This window comes from Bufo gargarizans, chromosome 2 (assembly GCF_014858855.1).
Source record: "Bufo gargarizans isolate SCDJY-AF-19 chromosome 2, ASM1485885v1, whole genome shotgun sequence".
In the NCBI taxonomy this organism is placed as follows: Eukaryota; Metazoa; Chordata; class Amphibia; order Anura; family Bufonidae; genus Bufo; species Bufo gargarizans.
In genome coordinates this window covers 74,546,599-74,562,974 of record NC_058081.1, presented here as the reverse complement: position 1 = coordinate 74,562,974, position 16,376 = coordinate 74,546,599, and the positions used below count along the sequence as shown (strand labels likewise).

The 16,376-nt window shown below is 48.6% G+C and overlaps 1 protein-coding gene across 2 annotated transcripts in view; it reads left to right on the top strand.

Annotated features, from left to right (window-relative positions):
• Nucleotides 1–16,287, top strand: part of DBNL (drebrin like) — a 31,866-nt gene extending 15,579 nt beyond the window's left edge. Inside the window, exon 13 of one of the 2 annotated variants that reach the window (XM_044279190.1) lies at nt 14,811–16,287. In XM_044279190.1, coding sequence (XP_044135125.1) covers nt 14,811–14,950 — 140 coding nt within the window. In that variant the 3' untranslated portion in view covers nt 14,951–16,287. Of the gene's footprint in view, nt 1–13,839; nt 14,006–14,810 lie in introns of those variants that run through there. The other variant, XM_044279191.1, reaches the window with a different exon arrangement.
• The last annotated feature ends 89 nt before the right edge of the window (nt 16,288–16,376 follow it).

Below are 16,376 nucleotides of genomic sequence, written 5' to 3'. Positions count from 1 at the left end.
TGGTAGTGGTTTGTTCTGGTGCCAGTAATGTTTAATGGTGGCAGAGGAAAGGCTGGATTAGTGTGTGATTGGCGTCTAAACTAGAGAGAAATGCATCCTACAAAAAGGTATATGGGACTGGCAGAACTTCTAATGTGTTTAGGGGTGTGATGCTCAACCTGCAGGCCCTCCAGCTGTGGCAAAACTACAACTCCCATCATGCCCTAATAGCTATAGGCTGTCCAGGCATACTGGGAGTTGTAGTTTTGCACTTACTGGTTGATGCAGGGTATCTACAGTATTTCTGGGGGTGCAGGAGGCGGTAATAACAGCTGGAGGGCCGCAGGTTGAGCATCCCTGGTATAGGGCTTCCCAACTCTCCCTCTACTGCAAATGTCAGGGGAGGAAAGGCTCAGACATGTTGAACTTTAACACGCCCCAAGTCACCATTGGAGGTGTCTGGCAGAGGCCTCCTCCTCTCTTGCTATTGAGAGCACATACATGCTGAGCCGAGGGTGGAAGGAATTACTGTCGGTAAAACGTGCGCTCGGCGGACTAAGATTCATGACCACCGTAAAACATGATTGGAAGGAACTGATCAGCTGCATTTCTTATGGTGTCAGCAGACCGTGTAGCTGCCCTCGTTCTGTGATGTAGCAGCACTACAGTAGTTAATCTAGGGCAGTTGGTGCAGGAAATCCTGTGGCCTGAGTAATCTTTCATCACGTGAGTTTGTCACTGACGTGAAACCGTTCCTCAATGTGTATAACTCTGTGCCCTCTTGTAGTTTTTTAGCATTTCTGCAAACCAACTGTATTATATAACCAACCCGGTCCTTGGTCCCCCATGGCAAGGTGTCTGGCAGCGGCTTATTTTCCCTATTAAAATGAATATTTGCCTGATAGATCCTGACATTTATGGGGGAGTTGGCTGTCTACAAGTCCGTCATGTGTATAACTATCTGAAAAGCCGTGGCGATGTCATGCTCTCTGTAGAAAATTCATTATAAGGTGTCAAGTCGCCAATTTTGGCGAGACCCGACTACTGTAAATGCATGGGAGTGTTGTCAACTCATCTGCTGTTAGGGGATGTTGCATTTCAAGAGGATAGGTCATCAGTTAAAAAGTCTTAAACCCATTTAAGGGAGAGTTCACATGACCGTTATTTTTCAGTTCTTCTGATCTGTCAGAAGAACAGAAAAATAAATAAAGGAAAAAAAAAACGGATCTGCGCATCAGTTATGCACATTTGGCATCCGTTTGAACCATTTCTGTCTGAGATCCATTGTTTTAGATGGGGGGGGTTCCATTTTAAATAATGGCACTTAGGCGGAAATGGCACAAATGGGTGCCAAAGGTGCATAACTGATGCACAGGACCCGTTTGTTTTCTTTAATTTTTCTGACGAATCGGAAGAATAATGGTGATGTGAACTCCCCGTAAATCGGGTAAAAATGTGTTTTCTAAGTGCCGCCGCAGTAGTAACCATATTTGGTAAAATTACTTTTCGGTGGACATCCTCTTTAAAGGAAATCTGTCACATGGATTATCACTAATAAAGTTACACTATTCCAATGTAGAACATTAACACCTCCTTCCAGGATGTGCCTTTCATTTGGCGTTTCTTGTTTTCTATCTTTTTGAAAATCCTCTTTGTATGATATGTAAATTAGGCAGTAAGGTGCCCAGAGGGGCATTATTGTCTTCAACGGTGCCCAAGAACGCCCGCCCTCCAGCAGAGCTCAAGCATGCCTCTCCTGGGCTGAGACTCTGCATCGCCCCACCAGTGCCATTGTAGCCGCCCCTCCCATCCGCTACGTCACTGACCCGAGGTGCTTCACATGAAGCATGCAGGCAGTCTGCGGTACTGCGCCTGCGAGAGATTTCTCTGCGAAGCTGAAGGCAAGTGTGGACTGCGTTACCTCGAGTCAGTGACGTAGTGGGGGGGAGGGGCGGCAACGGCACCGATGGGGATGTGGAGTCTCGGCGCTGGAGGGCGGGCATGGGCACTGGATGGGGGCGTTCCTGGGCACCATTGAAAGAAAATAAGGTGCCCAGAGGGGCGTTACTGCCTAATTTGCATATCATACAAAGATGATTTTCACAAGATAGAAAACAAGAAACGCCAAATGAAAGGAACATCAGGGAAGGCGGTGTTATGTTCTACATGGGAATAGTGTCACTTTATTAGTGATAATCCATGTGACAGATTTCCTTTAATTAACATTCTGCTTCTGTAAGGAACACAAGCAGTTAACGGATAAGTTTAGGAACCCCTAAGGAGCCGTGGAATGTTACAGCTGGACGTTACCCAGTCCTCATGAACAGTTATACCCTGGATCCAGACTAAGTCCTGCACCGAGTAAACCACAGACACCGTGCGGTTGTCTGAAATATCGCAGAGGGTTACTATAGTAATCCACTGGACTGTCATGTAATATGCGTGGCTTCATGATGATCCTGAAGTATTTTCCTAAGCAATATATTAAAATTGTAATCAGTAGTATGATAGGCCACTGTACTGGAGGGGCTAAACACCTATTAGGATAGGTCAGTAGTATGTGATGGGGGTCTGGTCTGACATCCAGCACCCCCTACTGATCAGCTGTTTGAAGAGACTGCAGCGCTCCAGTTAGCGACCTCACCGCTTACCAAGCACAGCGCCGTCCATTGTATAGTGGCCGTGCTCAGTATTGCAGCCCAGAACCATTAACTTGAATGGAACTGAGCTGCACCTAGGCCGTATGATTGATGGCTGTGATGTCACAGGCCTAGGAAGACGCAGTGGTCTCTTCAAACAGCTGTCAGACCCCCACTGACCCATCCTGAGGATAGGTCATCAGTATTACAGTATTATTATTATTTTTTTTTTATTTTTTCCCGGAGCCGCGGACCGGAAGATCGGGGGCGCTCTCCGCAAATGCGGATGCAGACAGCACACGGTGTGCTGTCCGCTTCCATTCCTGACCCATAGAAAATGAATGGGTCCGCACCCGGTCCGTAGAATTGCGGAACAGGTGCGGACACATTCACGGACGTGTGAATGGACCCTTAAAGTTTCTCTATATTATGCGGTATCTTTAAAAAAATACAACCTGTCCCACACAAGACTGTCAACAGAGAAATAAAAAGTTATGGCTGTTGAAAAGTGAAGATGAGAAAAATTACAAAAATTGAAAATTGGCTGCAGCTCCTATATTCCCTGCAGGTCTGCTCATCCGCAGTCAGACCCAAAGCCTAAACACAACACCCATGTTGTACATCTCCGCTTAGTACTAGGAGTATATAACATACAGTACATCATCAGCAGTTAGTCTGCTTGTTGACAGTTTCCAGGTAGCAGCAGCAATTTTTGGCCTATCTTAAAAAAGTATGCATTGGTAATGGTGAAATAACTGGGATTAGGAACCATTCTGATATTTAGTACCTATCCTGAGGGTAGGCCAGCAATATCAAGGCCCTGGACAACCCCTTAAAGCATTTATCCCCTTTCACAACCACTTTTTTTTTTTTTACTGGTCCCAAAGCATCTAAAATGTCCTACTGTTTTGAGTATACAGCTCCTCATGCCAGCTATGCAGGCTCCTAGGAAGTAAGGGGACAGACGGAAGGCTCCCTGTAATCTGACTGTAGACATGAAATGGGCCTAATCAAAATTTATAACTAAGGTATTTTTTTTATTCAGTTTAGATGCATTGGCACAAGTAAAAAACTAGACATAACTGCAAGTTTTGAAGTCATTCTGTCGGAGCCGCTTCCTGTGTACGTCAGGGTTTCCAGAATTCTAGCCACTTCTTCATAAAAAAGATATATATGTTTGATAAAAACACAGTAGCATAGTAATATATAGGGCCACATTTATTAAGACCGGCATTTTAGATGGCAGTCTTAATAAAGCCCCTGTGCTGGTGGTGGATCTGCCGAAGTTATGAATAGGTGCCAGCATCCAGTGCCAGTTCTAAATGTAAGACCGCCTCTTAGGGAAAAAAAATCCTTCCCGACTCCAATCGGCAATCGGAAAAACTCCCTGGATCAACGACCCCTCTCTAGCAGCTATAGCCTGTAATATTATTACACTCCAGAAATACATCCAGGCCTCTCTTGAACTCTTTTAGTGAGCTCACCATCACCACCTCCTCAGGCAGAGAGTTCCATAGTCTCACTGCTCTTACCGTAAAGAATCCTCTTCTATGTTTGTGTACAAACCTTCTTTCCTCCAGACGCAGAGGCTGTCCCCTCGTCACAGTCCTGGGGATAAATAGATGATGGGAGAGATCTCTGTACTGACCCCTGATATATTTTGTACATGGTAATTAGATCTCCCCTCAGTCTTTTTTTTTTTTTCTAAAGTGAATAACCCTAATTTTGATAATCTTTGAGGGACCTGTAGTCCACCCATTCCAGTTATTACTTTAGTTGCCCTCTCCAGCTCTGCTATGTCTGCCTTGTTCACAGGAGCCGAGAACTACACAGTACTCCATGTGTGGTCTGACTAGTGATTTGTAAAGTGGTAGGACTATGTTCTCATCTATGCCCCTTTTGATGCAACCCATTATCTTATTGGCCTTGGCAGCAGCTGGTTTTTACAGCTTAGTTTGCTGTTTATTAAAATTCCTAGGTCCTTTTCCATGTCAGTGTTACCCAGTGTTTTACCATTTAGTATGTACGGGTGACTTGCATTATTCCTTCCCATGTGCATAACCTTACATTTGTTAGTGTTAAACCTCATCTGCCACTTCTCTGCCCAAGCCTCCAATCTATCCAGATCCATCTGTAGCAGTTTACTGTCCGCTGTAGTATATACATACAGTATACTGTCCTCTGTAGTGTATATACACAATATATTGTCCTCTGTAGTGTGTGTGTGTGTATATGTAATATATTATACTGTCCTCTGTAGTGTGTGTGTGTGTGTAGCTATATACACAGTATACTTTCCTCTGGTGTGTGTGTGTAAAATATATATATATATATATATATATATATATATATATACATACAGTATATTGTCCTCTGTAGTATGTGGTCCCTACATTTTGATACAGGACACATACGGCAGGAAATACCATCCTCCCATGCGTCTTCATGTCATCCACCACATGTTATCCATAATATCCCGAAGGGTGAACTCATCAGGGCAAAAAGGAATTCCACGGATGAGGAATCCTTTAACCTTGAAGCCAATAATATCATGAAGAGACTTTCATGTAGGACATATTCCAGGAGTGTGATTCTAAATCACTATAAAATGGTTTCTAAAATGGAGAGAAACACGCTGATCTTTCCTGAGAAACGAGCCTCCGATGATGGATATCGGCAGTGCCCTACTAAAAATAATGCTACTACCTTTGTGACTCAATATAGTGAGCAATTCAGTGAAATATGTAAAATAATAAAAAAAAAAAACATTTTCTCATACTTTTTTTTTTTTTCCATTGGGGGACACAGACCATAGGTATAGCTTAGAGGTATTAGTAGGAGGGACACTATGCAAATATAAGAGAGAGCTCCTCCTCCTTGGGCTATACCCCCCCAGGCTCCACCGGGAGGAACTCAGTCTTTGCTTAGTGTCTGGTGAAGGAGGATGACACTTATTTATTATACTCCTTTTTGTTATTTTCTTCTAGATGGGGATACAGGTCGGCATAGCGCCTTCCTGGTCCCCCGTGGAGTGCCTGCCGCCGTCTTTCGGACGCTGCCTGGCTGCCTCCATTTTCCCCCAAGAAAAGTGGATCCGGGCTCGACCTGTTAGCTCCGGCATCCCACCAGTCCCTGGGTCACCTGCTGCTGCCCTCCATCCAGAGCACTGAACTCAGGTGAGTCAGATGTCTGAAGAGGTGAGCCCAGCTGGTATTGATCTGAGGGAGAAGACTTCAGGAGCAGATAAGTATACTACAATCCTCTCTGCTCCCTCCCCACCCTGCCTGATACCTATGGGGAATTGGGTGTATTTCTGTCTGGGGCTTCTGGAGGCACTTTATTAGGGCATCTACCCATACTGGGACTCTCAACCACTCGGCTCCCACTTTTCTATGCGGCATGTCTGTTCTCAGAGTGGCGCCGGTGCCGTTTTCTACAATCGCAGCAGCACACACCAGCGGCGGATCTCCCGCTTTATCGGGGGCCTCCGACACCACTGCAGGGGGTGCCGTACCATTCATTAACCCCCGCTACGCCGCGTTCGGCGCCGGGGGACATTTTTTTTTTTTTTCATATAGCGCAGGGAGTGGAGCGCGCGCTCTTTTCGCGCTTCTATGATGCGTCCTGGGGCGGAGCCTAGCGCTTCGCTCCAGCTCTTTCCTCCGTCTGCTGAGAAGCTCCTCACGCCGTGTGGCTGCTCCCCTGCTCCTCTCTGGTGTTTCCTGTGCTGTTGCCTGGGTGGTAGGATATTTCAGCTTATAGCTGCAGCTTCTAGATTTTTTTTCTTCTTCTTTTTTTTTTGTGGGTTGCCATCATGCCTAAGTCTGTTAAGACCTCTTCTCAGACCCCAATAGGGTCCTGTATGGAGTGTCTTCTTCCACTTACTGTCACTGGTACCTGTGCCTCCTGCCCTGCCCCTGGACAGGATCACCCTTCTCCCCCTTCTCTTGTCCAGACCAGCGTCCCCCCCCCCCCCGGTCCCTGCGGAGTCTGCGTCTCCCGTTTGGGCATCCTCCATGTCCAGTGCGGCCGCTGATTTGGCCTTAGTCGCCAAGGCAGCCATGTCCTTTATGGAACGTATAGCCGTTTCCAATCCTGTGGCGTCAACCACTCCGTCTCCTCGCAGTGGTTCCCGCAGAGGACGCCTGACTACTAAGAGGCAGCGTGAGCGGCGGCATCCCTCCTCGGGTGACTCCACCCCCCCCCCCTCCCCCCACCTAGGGAGCGCAGGTCTGAAGGGGAATTGTCATGGAGCGGGACCCTCCGTCTAAGCTCTCCACCATGGTGGCTGACTTAGTAGCGGCTGTCCGTGACACCTTTAATTTTCAAGGGGATTCTCCTCCTTCCACTAGGAGGGAGTTCGCCCTTTTTCCCCCCAAAAAAACTGAGGCTGCCGTCTTTCCGGTCCATGAGGAATTTTCCGCGGTCATATCCAGGGCCTGGGACCGTCCTAATCAAAAGTTTTCTGCCACCAAACGCATGGATACTCTTTATCCTTTTACGGCGGGCAGTGTGGAGAAGTGGTCTTCTCCCCCTAAGGTGGATTCCCCTGGTAGCAAGCTTAGCCAAAAACGTGGCCCTCTCTGCAAGACGCTGTGGACAGGCGCCTAGATTCTCTTTCCAAATCCATTTTCTCACTGGCGGGCACGTCCCTGCGACCTGCCTTTGCCTCGGCATGGGTGGCTAGGGCTCTTTCGGTGTGGTTGCAGCGCCACCACCAAGACCTGGCGGAACAAGATACGTCTGCTGACACACTGGATTTGGTTCTCCAGATGTCTCAGGCTTCCAAGTTCCTCTGCGAGACTTCCATGGACATTGGTTCCCTCTTTTCCCTCATTTCAGCCCTCTCGGTCATTCAGCGCAGAGAGGTCTGGTTGAAGGTATGGGACGCTTCTTCCAAGCGTTCCCTTGCTAACCTCCCCTTCGAGGGTTCCAGACTTTTTGGGGCTCAACTGGACGAGTTAATCTCTGCCGCTACTGGGGGCAAGAGCACTCATCTTCCCCAACCTAGGTCCAAGCGCCCCTTTCGGACCAGGTCTTCCGGTTCCCGGTACCAGTCCTTTCGCCGCTTCTCTTCTAGCAGGACGTCATCGGCTTCCTCCGCAGGGGGGTCACAGGACTCCCGCAAGAAGCCCTCCTTCAAGCCCCAGCCTTCCTGGCGCCCGAGGGCGCAGTCGGCCCGCCCTGCTGCTCCCAAGCAGTTTTCCGCATGAAGGGACGCCCCCACTCCTCGTGGTGGGGGGCCGCCTGCTCTCTTATCAGCAGGTTTGGAGGGCTCATGTTCAGGACGCCTGGGCTCTAGAAGTTGTAACGTCAGGTTACAAGATAGAATTCGCGTCCAGACCGCCGGAACGTTTTTTTCCCTTCTCGCGTTCCTGGGGATCCGGCCCGAGCCTCGGATCTCTTGATGGCAGTTTCTTCCCTTCTGGAACGGGGGGTTATTACCCCAGTTCCTCCAGAGGAACAGGGCACAGGTTTCTATTAAAACCTGTTTGTGGTCCCAAAGAAGGAGGGGTCGGTGCGTCCGATCCTGGATCGGAAGCTGCTTAACAAGTTTCTGCGGGTGCAGAGGTTTCGAATGGAATCCCTCCGCTCCGTTATTGTTTCTCTTCATCCAGGGGAGTTCCTCGCCTCCGTAGACATCCAGGACGCCTATCTGCATGTCCCTCACCAACGATTGCTGTGCTGGTGGTAGAATCTCACCAACGATTGCTGCGCTTCGCCATTTGAGGCCGGCACTATCAGTTTGTCGCCCTTCCTTTCGGGTTAGCGACCGCCCCTTTGGGTCTTTACCAAGATTCTAGCGCCGCTCATGGCGCCGCTTCGCACCAGGGGCATTCCTTTGCTGCCCTACCTGGACGACATCCTGATAAAGGTCCCCTCGCTTCCGCAGGCCGAGGACAGCGTCCGGATCACTGTTCAGACTCGGCTGGCTGAACAGTTTGGCTGGCTGATCAACTTCCCAAAATCCTCTCTCCTCCCTTCCCAGAAGCTCTCCTTCCTGGGGATGGTCTTGGATACCTCGGCCGCCAAAGTGTTTCTTCCAGACTCCAAGTCCTCCCAGATCCAGGGGTCGGTGTCGCATCTACTGCGCTCCCCGTTTCTCTCCACCCGGGAGTGCATGCGGGTCCTGGGTCTTATGGTAGCCCAGTTTCACACTCGTTCGCTACAACGGGAGATCCTTTCCCTCTGGGACAAGACCTCGTGGTCTGGACGATCGCATCCGCCTGTCTCAGCGGGTTCGGACAGCTCTGCCTTTGTGGCTGTCCCCGATGAACCTGAGGTCGGGAAGATCTTTCCTCCCGTTCTCCTGGACAATTGTCACCACCGATGCCAGCCTCCTGGGTTGGGGCGGTGTTCTCCAGTCATGCACGGTTCAGGGGGTTTGGTCGGCGACGGAATCTCGTCTCCCGATTAACATTCTGGAGCTGAGGGCGATTTTCCACTCCCTCTCCCATTGGACTCCTCCTTGCGGGCCGCCCAGTGAGGATTCAGTCTGATAATGCCACGGCTGTGGCTCACATCAACCATCAAGGCGGGACCCGCAGCCGGGTGGTGATGCAGGAGGTGACAAGAATTCTGCTGTGGGCGGAGTCGCACGTTCCAATGTCAGCGGTATACATTCCAGGGGTAGACAACTGGACAGCGGACTTTCTAAGCCGCAACAAGGTGGATCCAGGCGAGTGGTCTCTGCATCCGGATGTATTCGAAGACGTCTGCCGCAGATGGGGCTGTCCAGATGTGGACTTGATGGCGTCCAGGCTCAACAACAAGCTCCCGGTGTTCCTGGCTCGCGCCCGGGATCCGAAGGCGTACGGGATGGACGCGCTGGTGTCTCCGTGGCAGGACTTAAGCCTCCTCTGTCTTCCCTCTGCTACCGAAGGTTCTACGCAAGATCGAGGCGGAAGGGATTCCGACCGTTCTCATCGCCCCAGATTGGCCTCGCCGCGCATGGTTCTCAGACGTAGCTCAGATGCTGGCGGACGCCCCATGGCCTCTTCCCGTTAGAGGATCTACTGTCTCAGGGCCCGCTCTTCCACCGGAATTTACAGTCTCTTTTGTTTAACGGCGTGGCTGTTGAAACCGCCATCCTGAGGAAGAAGGGGTTCTCGGATTCGGTGATTAGAACCATGATCAGAGTGAGGAAGCCGGCTTTCTCCCGGATTTACTATTGTACCTGGAAGGCCTTCCTGACCTTTTGTGAGAACTCTGGTTTCCCTCCACTTCGTTTTTCCATCCCTATGGTGCTATCGTTTCTTCAGTCCGGGCTTGAGATGGGACTGTCGCTGAGTTCCCTGAAAGGTCAAGTTTCGGCTCTGGCCGTCTTTTTTCAGAAGTCCCTTGCTCTCCTGGGTCCTGTGAGGACTTTTCTTCAGGGGGTGGCGCATTCAGTCCCTTTCCGTACGTCCCCCTTTTGCCTCCTTGGGATCTCAATTTGGTCCTGCACGCTCTCCTCCAGACGGGCCCCTTCGAGCCTCTGAGGGAGGTCTCCCTGACCTTTCTCACCTGGAAAGTGGTCTTCCTTGTGGCCATAACTTCCATCAGGCGGGTATCTGAGCTGGCCGCACTTTCCTGCCAGGAGCCTTTTCTGTTTTTTCACCAGGATAAGGTGGTGCTCCGTCTGGTTCCCTCCTTTTTGCCCAAGGTGGTCTCTCCCTTCCACCTTAACGAAGATCTTGTCCTACCCTCCTTTTGTCCTTCTCCGCAAACCCCAAGGAACGGGCTCTCCATTCCCTGGATGTCGTCTGATCCCTGAAGGTGTATCTGACGGCTACCGCCTCCGTCCGCCGTTCAGACTCCCTCTTTGTGATTCCCGAGGGACCTCGTAAGGGTCTGGCGGCCTCCAAGGTCACTGTGGCGCGATGGCGGTGCTGATATTTTTTCCCACCCCATGGACTGCTTTGGGACGTCCCATGCTCTGTGTCCCCAAATGGAAAAAAGTACGAGAAAAGGAGATTTTTTTTATTTATTTTTTGTGAAACTCACCTGTAAAATCTTTTTCTCGTCTTTTCCATTGGGGGACACACCTCCCACCCATTCTGCCTGTTGCAGGAGGGGCTTCTGTTCAGTTCTGTTTGTGGTTGACCTCATGGGCTTTGGTCCGATGGCTTCCATTATTTTTTCTTGTGTCCTTCTCCTACTGCTTTTGCAACGCCTGAGTTCCTCCTGGTGGAGTCGGGGGTATAGCCCGAGGAGGAGGAGCTCTCTCTTATATTTGCATAGTGTCCCTCCTACTAATACCTCTAAGCTATACCCATGGTCTGTGTCCCCCAATGGAAAACATGAGAAAAAGATTTTACAGGTGAGTTTGCACTTTGCGGTTTGTCATGGTCGGGACACCTCTAAATTGAGAGCGCATGGCATTGAGTGAGTAGTGGTCCCTGTCAGAGGAGGAGACCACAGAAGAAAGTTGTTAAACAGAGAGGCATACTGGATGTTCCAGTTAGCCACACATTACCCTCAGGGGTTAAATAAGACACAATCTTATTTTGCAGTATTAGGTTATATGTCATATATCCCTTTAAGGTATTACCTATGAGCCAGCGTTTAGCAACCAATTGTTTTAATAATATCAATTTAGTGTAATTTACTTTTAGTTCACGATTTGTTGTTGATGTATCTTTAAAGGGGTTCTGCACTTTCATTTAACTGATGATCTATCCTCTGGATAGATCATCAGCTTCTGATCGGCTGCGGTCCGACACCCGGGACCCCCGCCGATCAGCTGTTTGAGAAGGCAGCAGCGCCGCAGCCTTCTCACTGTTTACCGCTGGGCCGCCGGCCCACTGACGTCACGACTAGTATCAACTAGCGTGGGCGGGGCTAAGCTCTGTTCACTTGAATGTAGTTTAGCCGCGCCCAGGCTAGTTGATACTAGTCGTGACGTCAGTGGCCCGGAGGTAAACAGTGAGAAGGCCGCGGCGCTGCTGGAGCGCCGCTGCCCTCTCAAACGGCTGATCGGCGGGGGTCCCGGGTGTCGGACCGCGGGCCGATCAGAAACTGATGATCTATCCAGAGGATAGATCATCAGTTAAATAAAAGTGCAGAACCCCTTTAAATATCGCATGTTGTCCTAATTGCACTGTGGGTGCCCGAGTCACGTGATTTCCTGATTACATGGTCAGGTGTGGGTGGGGCATATGTGGTGCAATCTTTTGAGCTTTTTTAGGTCATGATGAAGGACCTATATTGAGAGTGGTCTGAAACGCGTTACAAGTATATCCCTGTATAGGAAGTTTTAAGGGAATCAACAAGGTAAAAGAGGAGAGAATATTTAAAAGAAGAAAAACTGCTACAAGAGGACATAGTTTTAAATTAGAGGGGCAGAGGTTTAAAAGTAATATCAGGAAGTATTACTTTACTGAGAGAGTAGTGGATGCATGGAATAGCCTTCCTGCAGAAGTGGTAGCTGCAAATACAGTGGAGGAGTTTAAGCATGCATGGGATAGGCATAAGGCCATCCTTCATATAAGATGGGGCCAGGGACTATTCATAGCATTCAGTATATTGGGCAGACTAGATTGGCCAAATGGTTCTTATCTGCCGACACATTCTATGTTTCTAAAACCGCTGGAATAAAGCTGGACTTGCAAAGTTTTTTCGAGGTTTCTACTAATAGTGTTTACCAGTTGCTATGTCGTGGCAAGGAGACACAGGTGAGAGCTGCCTTTTTCCTTTCATACACGGGTAACTATGTTACATAAAGTGTTTGAACGCATAGCGACCGGGCAGCTGGCGGCCTTAGGAGGCATATGCCTTGTATTCCGCCAGTTTCACAGGAGACACAGATTGCGGTGTTCACTGAATGGCTTCAGTACTAAAACCTCTTTAGTCTGTCCTTGAGGCCATGTTTACATGTAGAGGATTTTGTCAGGATTTACACACAGATCATGCGCCAAAATCCTGACCAATTGTCCCGTCATTCGGCATCTAACCATAAGAATGAACGTGCCAGAAAACAATCCTTGTTGTAAAGTAAAAGCGCTGTTGGTTTTACAGTCCACGGCTTGTTCGTGATTTCTTCGGATTCCACTTAGACAAGCTGTTTTATCCACAGATGGCAGCTAGGGGGCGCTGGGTGGGCATTCTTCATTTTTTTTTTTTTCATGGGTATGAACAGATGACCACTGATGCCATAGGGGCGAAATAGCTGGCAACCAGTGGCGTAACTAGAACTGACTGGGCCCCACACCAAATTATTGAATGGGGCCCCCCCCCCCCTCACGGGCAACTTCTTCAAACCCCCCCCCCCCCATGCAAGCCCCAGTCCTGCAGCTAGTCAAAAACATTCACTCAGACCAGGCCCGGCTGTGACTTTGTCCGTTTCCCACACATATACTGCATATCATGTTACTGTATATAATACTATTGTGGGGGTCCTTTTACAATTTAGTCCTCATCTTAGGTGGGCCCCTTTTGAGTTCAGGCCCCGCAGTAGCTGCGTCCCCTGTCTCCACTATAGGTACGCTCCTGCCTTTCACAATATTACAGCTATACACACTATACAATGCCAATAAAAAGGTCTGTTACCATAATTACAAGAAAAATGCAAAAAAAAGTACTCAAAACAAATATAAATAGGGAGAGTTTACATTTCCGTTCTTCTGATGTGTCAAATGGATCCTGTTGCATCCGTTATGCACATTTGGCATCCGTTTGAGCCATTTCTGAGATCTGTTCTATCAGACAGAAAAAAGTACTGCGTACAGGAGTTTTCTTTCTGTCTAAAAAACGGATCTCAGGTAGAAATGGCTCAAACGGATGCCAAATGTGCATAACGGATGCAACAGGATCCATTTGTTTACAGGATCCTTTTTTCTGTTCTTCTGACGGATCAGAAGAACCGAAAATAAAAATGGAGATGTGAACTCTTGCTTACTTGAATACACAGAATAAAATAGCATAACCAATTTCAAGCAAGTACAGGAATAGCATCCACTGGGCAGTGTATTTCCCCTATGCATCCTCAGTATGGGGCTGACTGTATAAATACACACAGACATTGAGTATATAGTCTTAGGCCTAGTTCTCATTTCACATATGCATTGAAATTTCCACTAAATGCCTCCACTGGTGAGAAAACTAGGTTCTGATATATATATATATATATATATATATATATATATATATATATATATATATATATATATATATATATACAGTATAATAGATAGGAGATAGATGATCACACACACACCTTTCACATACACTTGCCTTTTAGGCAGGCTAGATGGATTTGTCAGGCTGTGGAGGATCCAGAAGAGTTTCTAACCCCCCGAGCACATGGCTGGGTGTCTCCTCCTCAGAGAGCAGTGCAGCCCCCTCACTGTGTCCCGACGCTGACAGCAGAGCAAAGAGCACTACTGCCCTGCCGTAATATGACCGTAAGTGAAGAGGAGCAAAAAGGGGGGGGGGGGGGGGGGGAGTTCTTAAGGAAGCTCCAGGGAGATTTTTTTTAAGGTAGCAGCTGCTGACAAGAGCTGCTGTTATCGTCAGTGCGGCCCTCCACTACACGCTGCCTGCTGCCTGTGAGGCCAGAAGTTTACATCATAGTACATGCAACCCTGCCCTGCTGACACCCCTGCTACTGCTCCCGGGCCCCTTCTAAGCTCAGGGCCCCGAAGCAACTGCTTCCCCTGCTTCCCTGATAGTTACGCCCCTGCTGGCAACCTGAATGCAATTGCTGAAAAAACTGATCCAACATGGAGGACAAATAGTCAGTTTTTTACTGACAGAGCTCGAGTTTTTCATAGTTTCTCAATGAGCCCTAACTTACACTGCACGACTGCTTTCTTCTAGAACGCCACCCCTCATTCCGCCACACTTTAGAGGGATTGTCCAGATCACAACATGTCTGCTGGCTTCCAAATGTAGCGCCACCCCGTCCACAGGTTGTGTGTGGTATTGCAGCTCAGCACTATTCCCTGCAATGAAGAGGCGTTGTAATACCAAACACAAACCATGGACAAGGTGGTGCTGTTTTTGTATGAAATCGGCCACGCTTCACTAATCCTTTAACCCTCCAAACACTGAAAACGTACCTCTTCCAGCAAGTCTGTACCCATAGCCCAAAGGGTTTCCCAACCAGTATTTCAGCACTGACCTGTCTAGAGCCGCTTACTCCTCTGATCTGTAGATTATAAGCTATGATGCCATAATAATATCATGCATGTTCCTTCTTCTCCTACACAGCCGACGATACGGAGATATCATTTGACCCCGACCAAATTATCACACACATCGAGATGATTGATGAGGGCTGGTGGCGTGGATATGGACCCGACGGGCATTTCGGCATGTTCCCTGCCAACTACGTGGAACGGCTGGAATGAGCGAAGGTGGAAGAAGAGATTGAAGAGGGACCTTAAAATGAGAGAGGCCCCTGTTTCACTGAAACGGTTATATTATGATGGGCTGTAACCACCTAATGTTCTCCATGTTCAGCCATGTGGCAGACGGCTAGTCCTTACACAGTACACGCCATTCTTCCTGCCCGCCACTTGCTGCTTTTTCTTTCTTGACTCTTCTTCACATAGACCTAGGAGTTTGACAAAAGGATAACGCAACTAGCAAGGTTGACTATGGTACTTCCTTCTGTCTTGGCATTGCAGTGACCTCTGGGGGGGACCTTTTGGTGTTGGTTTTTATTTCTTGTGCCGCAATTATGCTTGGAGGATCCTCCTCCACCATGTCCCTCACTTCACCTATTACTTGAGATTCTGTCTTCTTCTTGATTTCTTTTACATTCCACTTATATCTGTGAGTTGTTCACGTACAAGACCAATGAACATTATGGGACAAAGCACCCTTCCATGTCATTTTCATTCATTCCTTAGACGTAAAGATGGCTGCACGCCACCTAATACTGTATCCGACAGGGCCAATCACTGGGTGTATAAGGGGCTAAATACTTTTAGGTAGCTCTTCCTCCCCACCCCCTCTTATACATGCATGTTCAGTTTGGCCGAGCATGCACGTGTTCTCAATAGTCAGAGGGAAATAAGCCACTGCCAGACTCCTCTGGCAGTGGCTTATCTCCCTTGAGAACAAAAGGGTTGGACATGTTGAAAGGTAATGGTCCCTTTTACACAGAACGACAATCTAGCACAATGTCAGGAAGGAAGCGTTCCTTCCTGACAATCTGCTGATCGCTAGTGGAGGAGACTATTGCATTTACATGGACTGATCTCCTCCAGAGTATGGGGAGGAGCGACCGCTAATGCCATCGCTTTTCCCCATACTGTCTCGTTATTCCCGGCAGCAGCACCATCTGCCACCGGGAAACAAAGATCTTTTCTGCTGCACAAAAGATGCAATTACCCGATGAACAAGCGTTTTGCTCGTTCATCGGGTAATCGGCGGTGCATTTCCACCCCCAGATCATCGCTAACCAGCATTACTAGTGTAAAGGGCCTTTTAACATGCTCAGCTCGTCTTTTCCCTGATACGTGTCTGCAGGGGAGAATAGGGCACCCTCTGCATATTAGATGGTTGGCCATTCCAGTCATACCCACCCATTTTGACTGTAATTATCAAATGAGGCGGAATTGCCCGCTAATGGATTTCCAGAGACAAGAGAAAGCTGAAGAATGCAGGGAAGACAGCAGCAACCAGTGCAATTACCCCTACAGACCAACATACATGCCGGCCCACAAGCAAGAATATTTTGCTATCGTAAAAGGTCTGTGTCACTTCAATAAGTGGCATTTATCATGTGGAGAAAGTGAATACAAGGCTCTTACTAATGTATTGTGATTG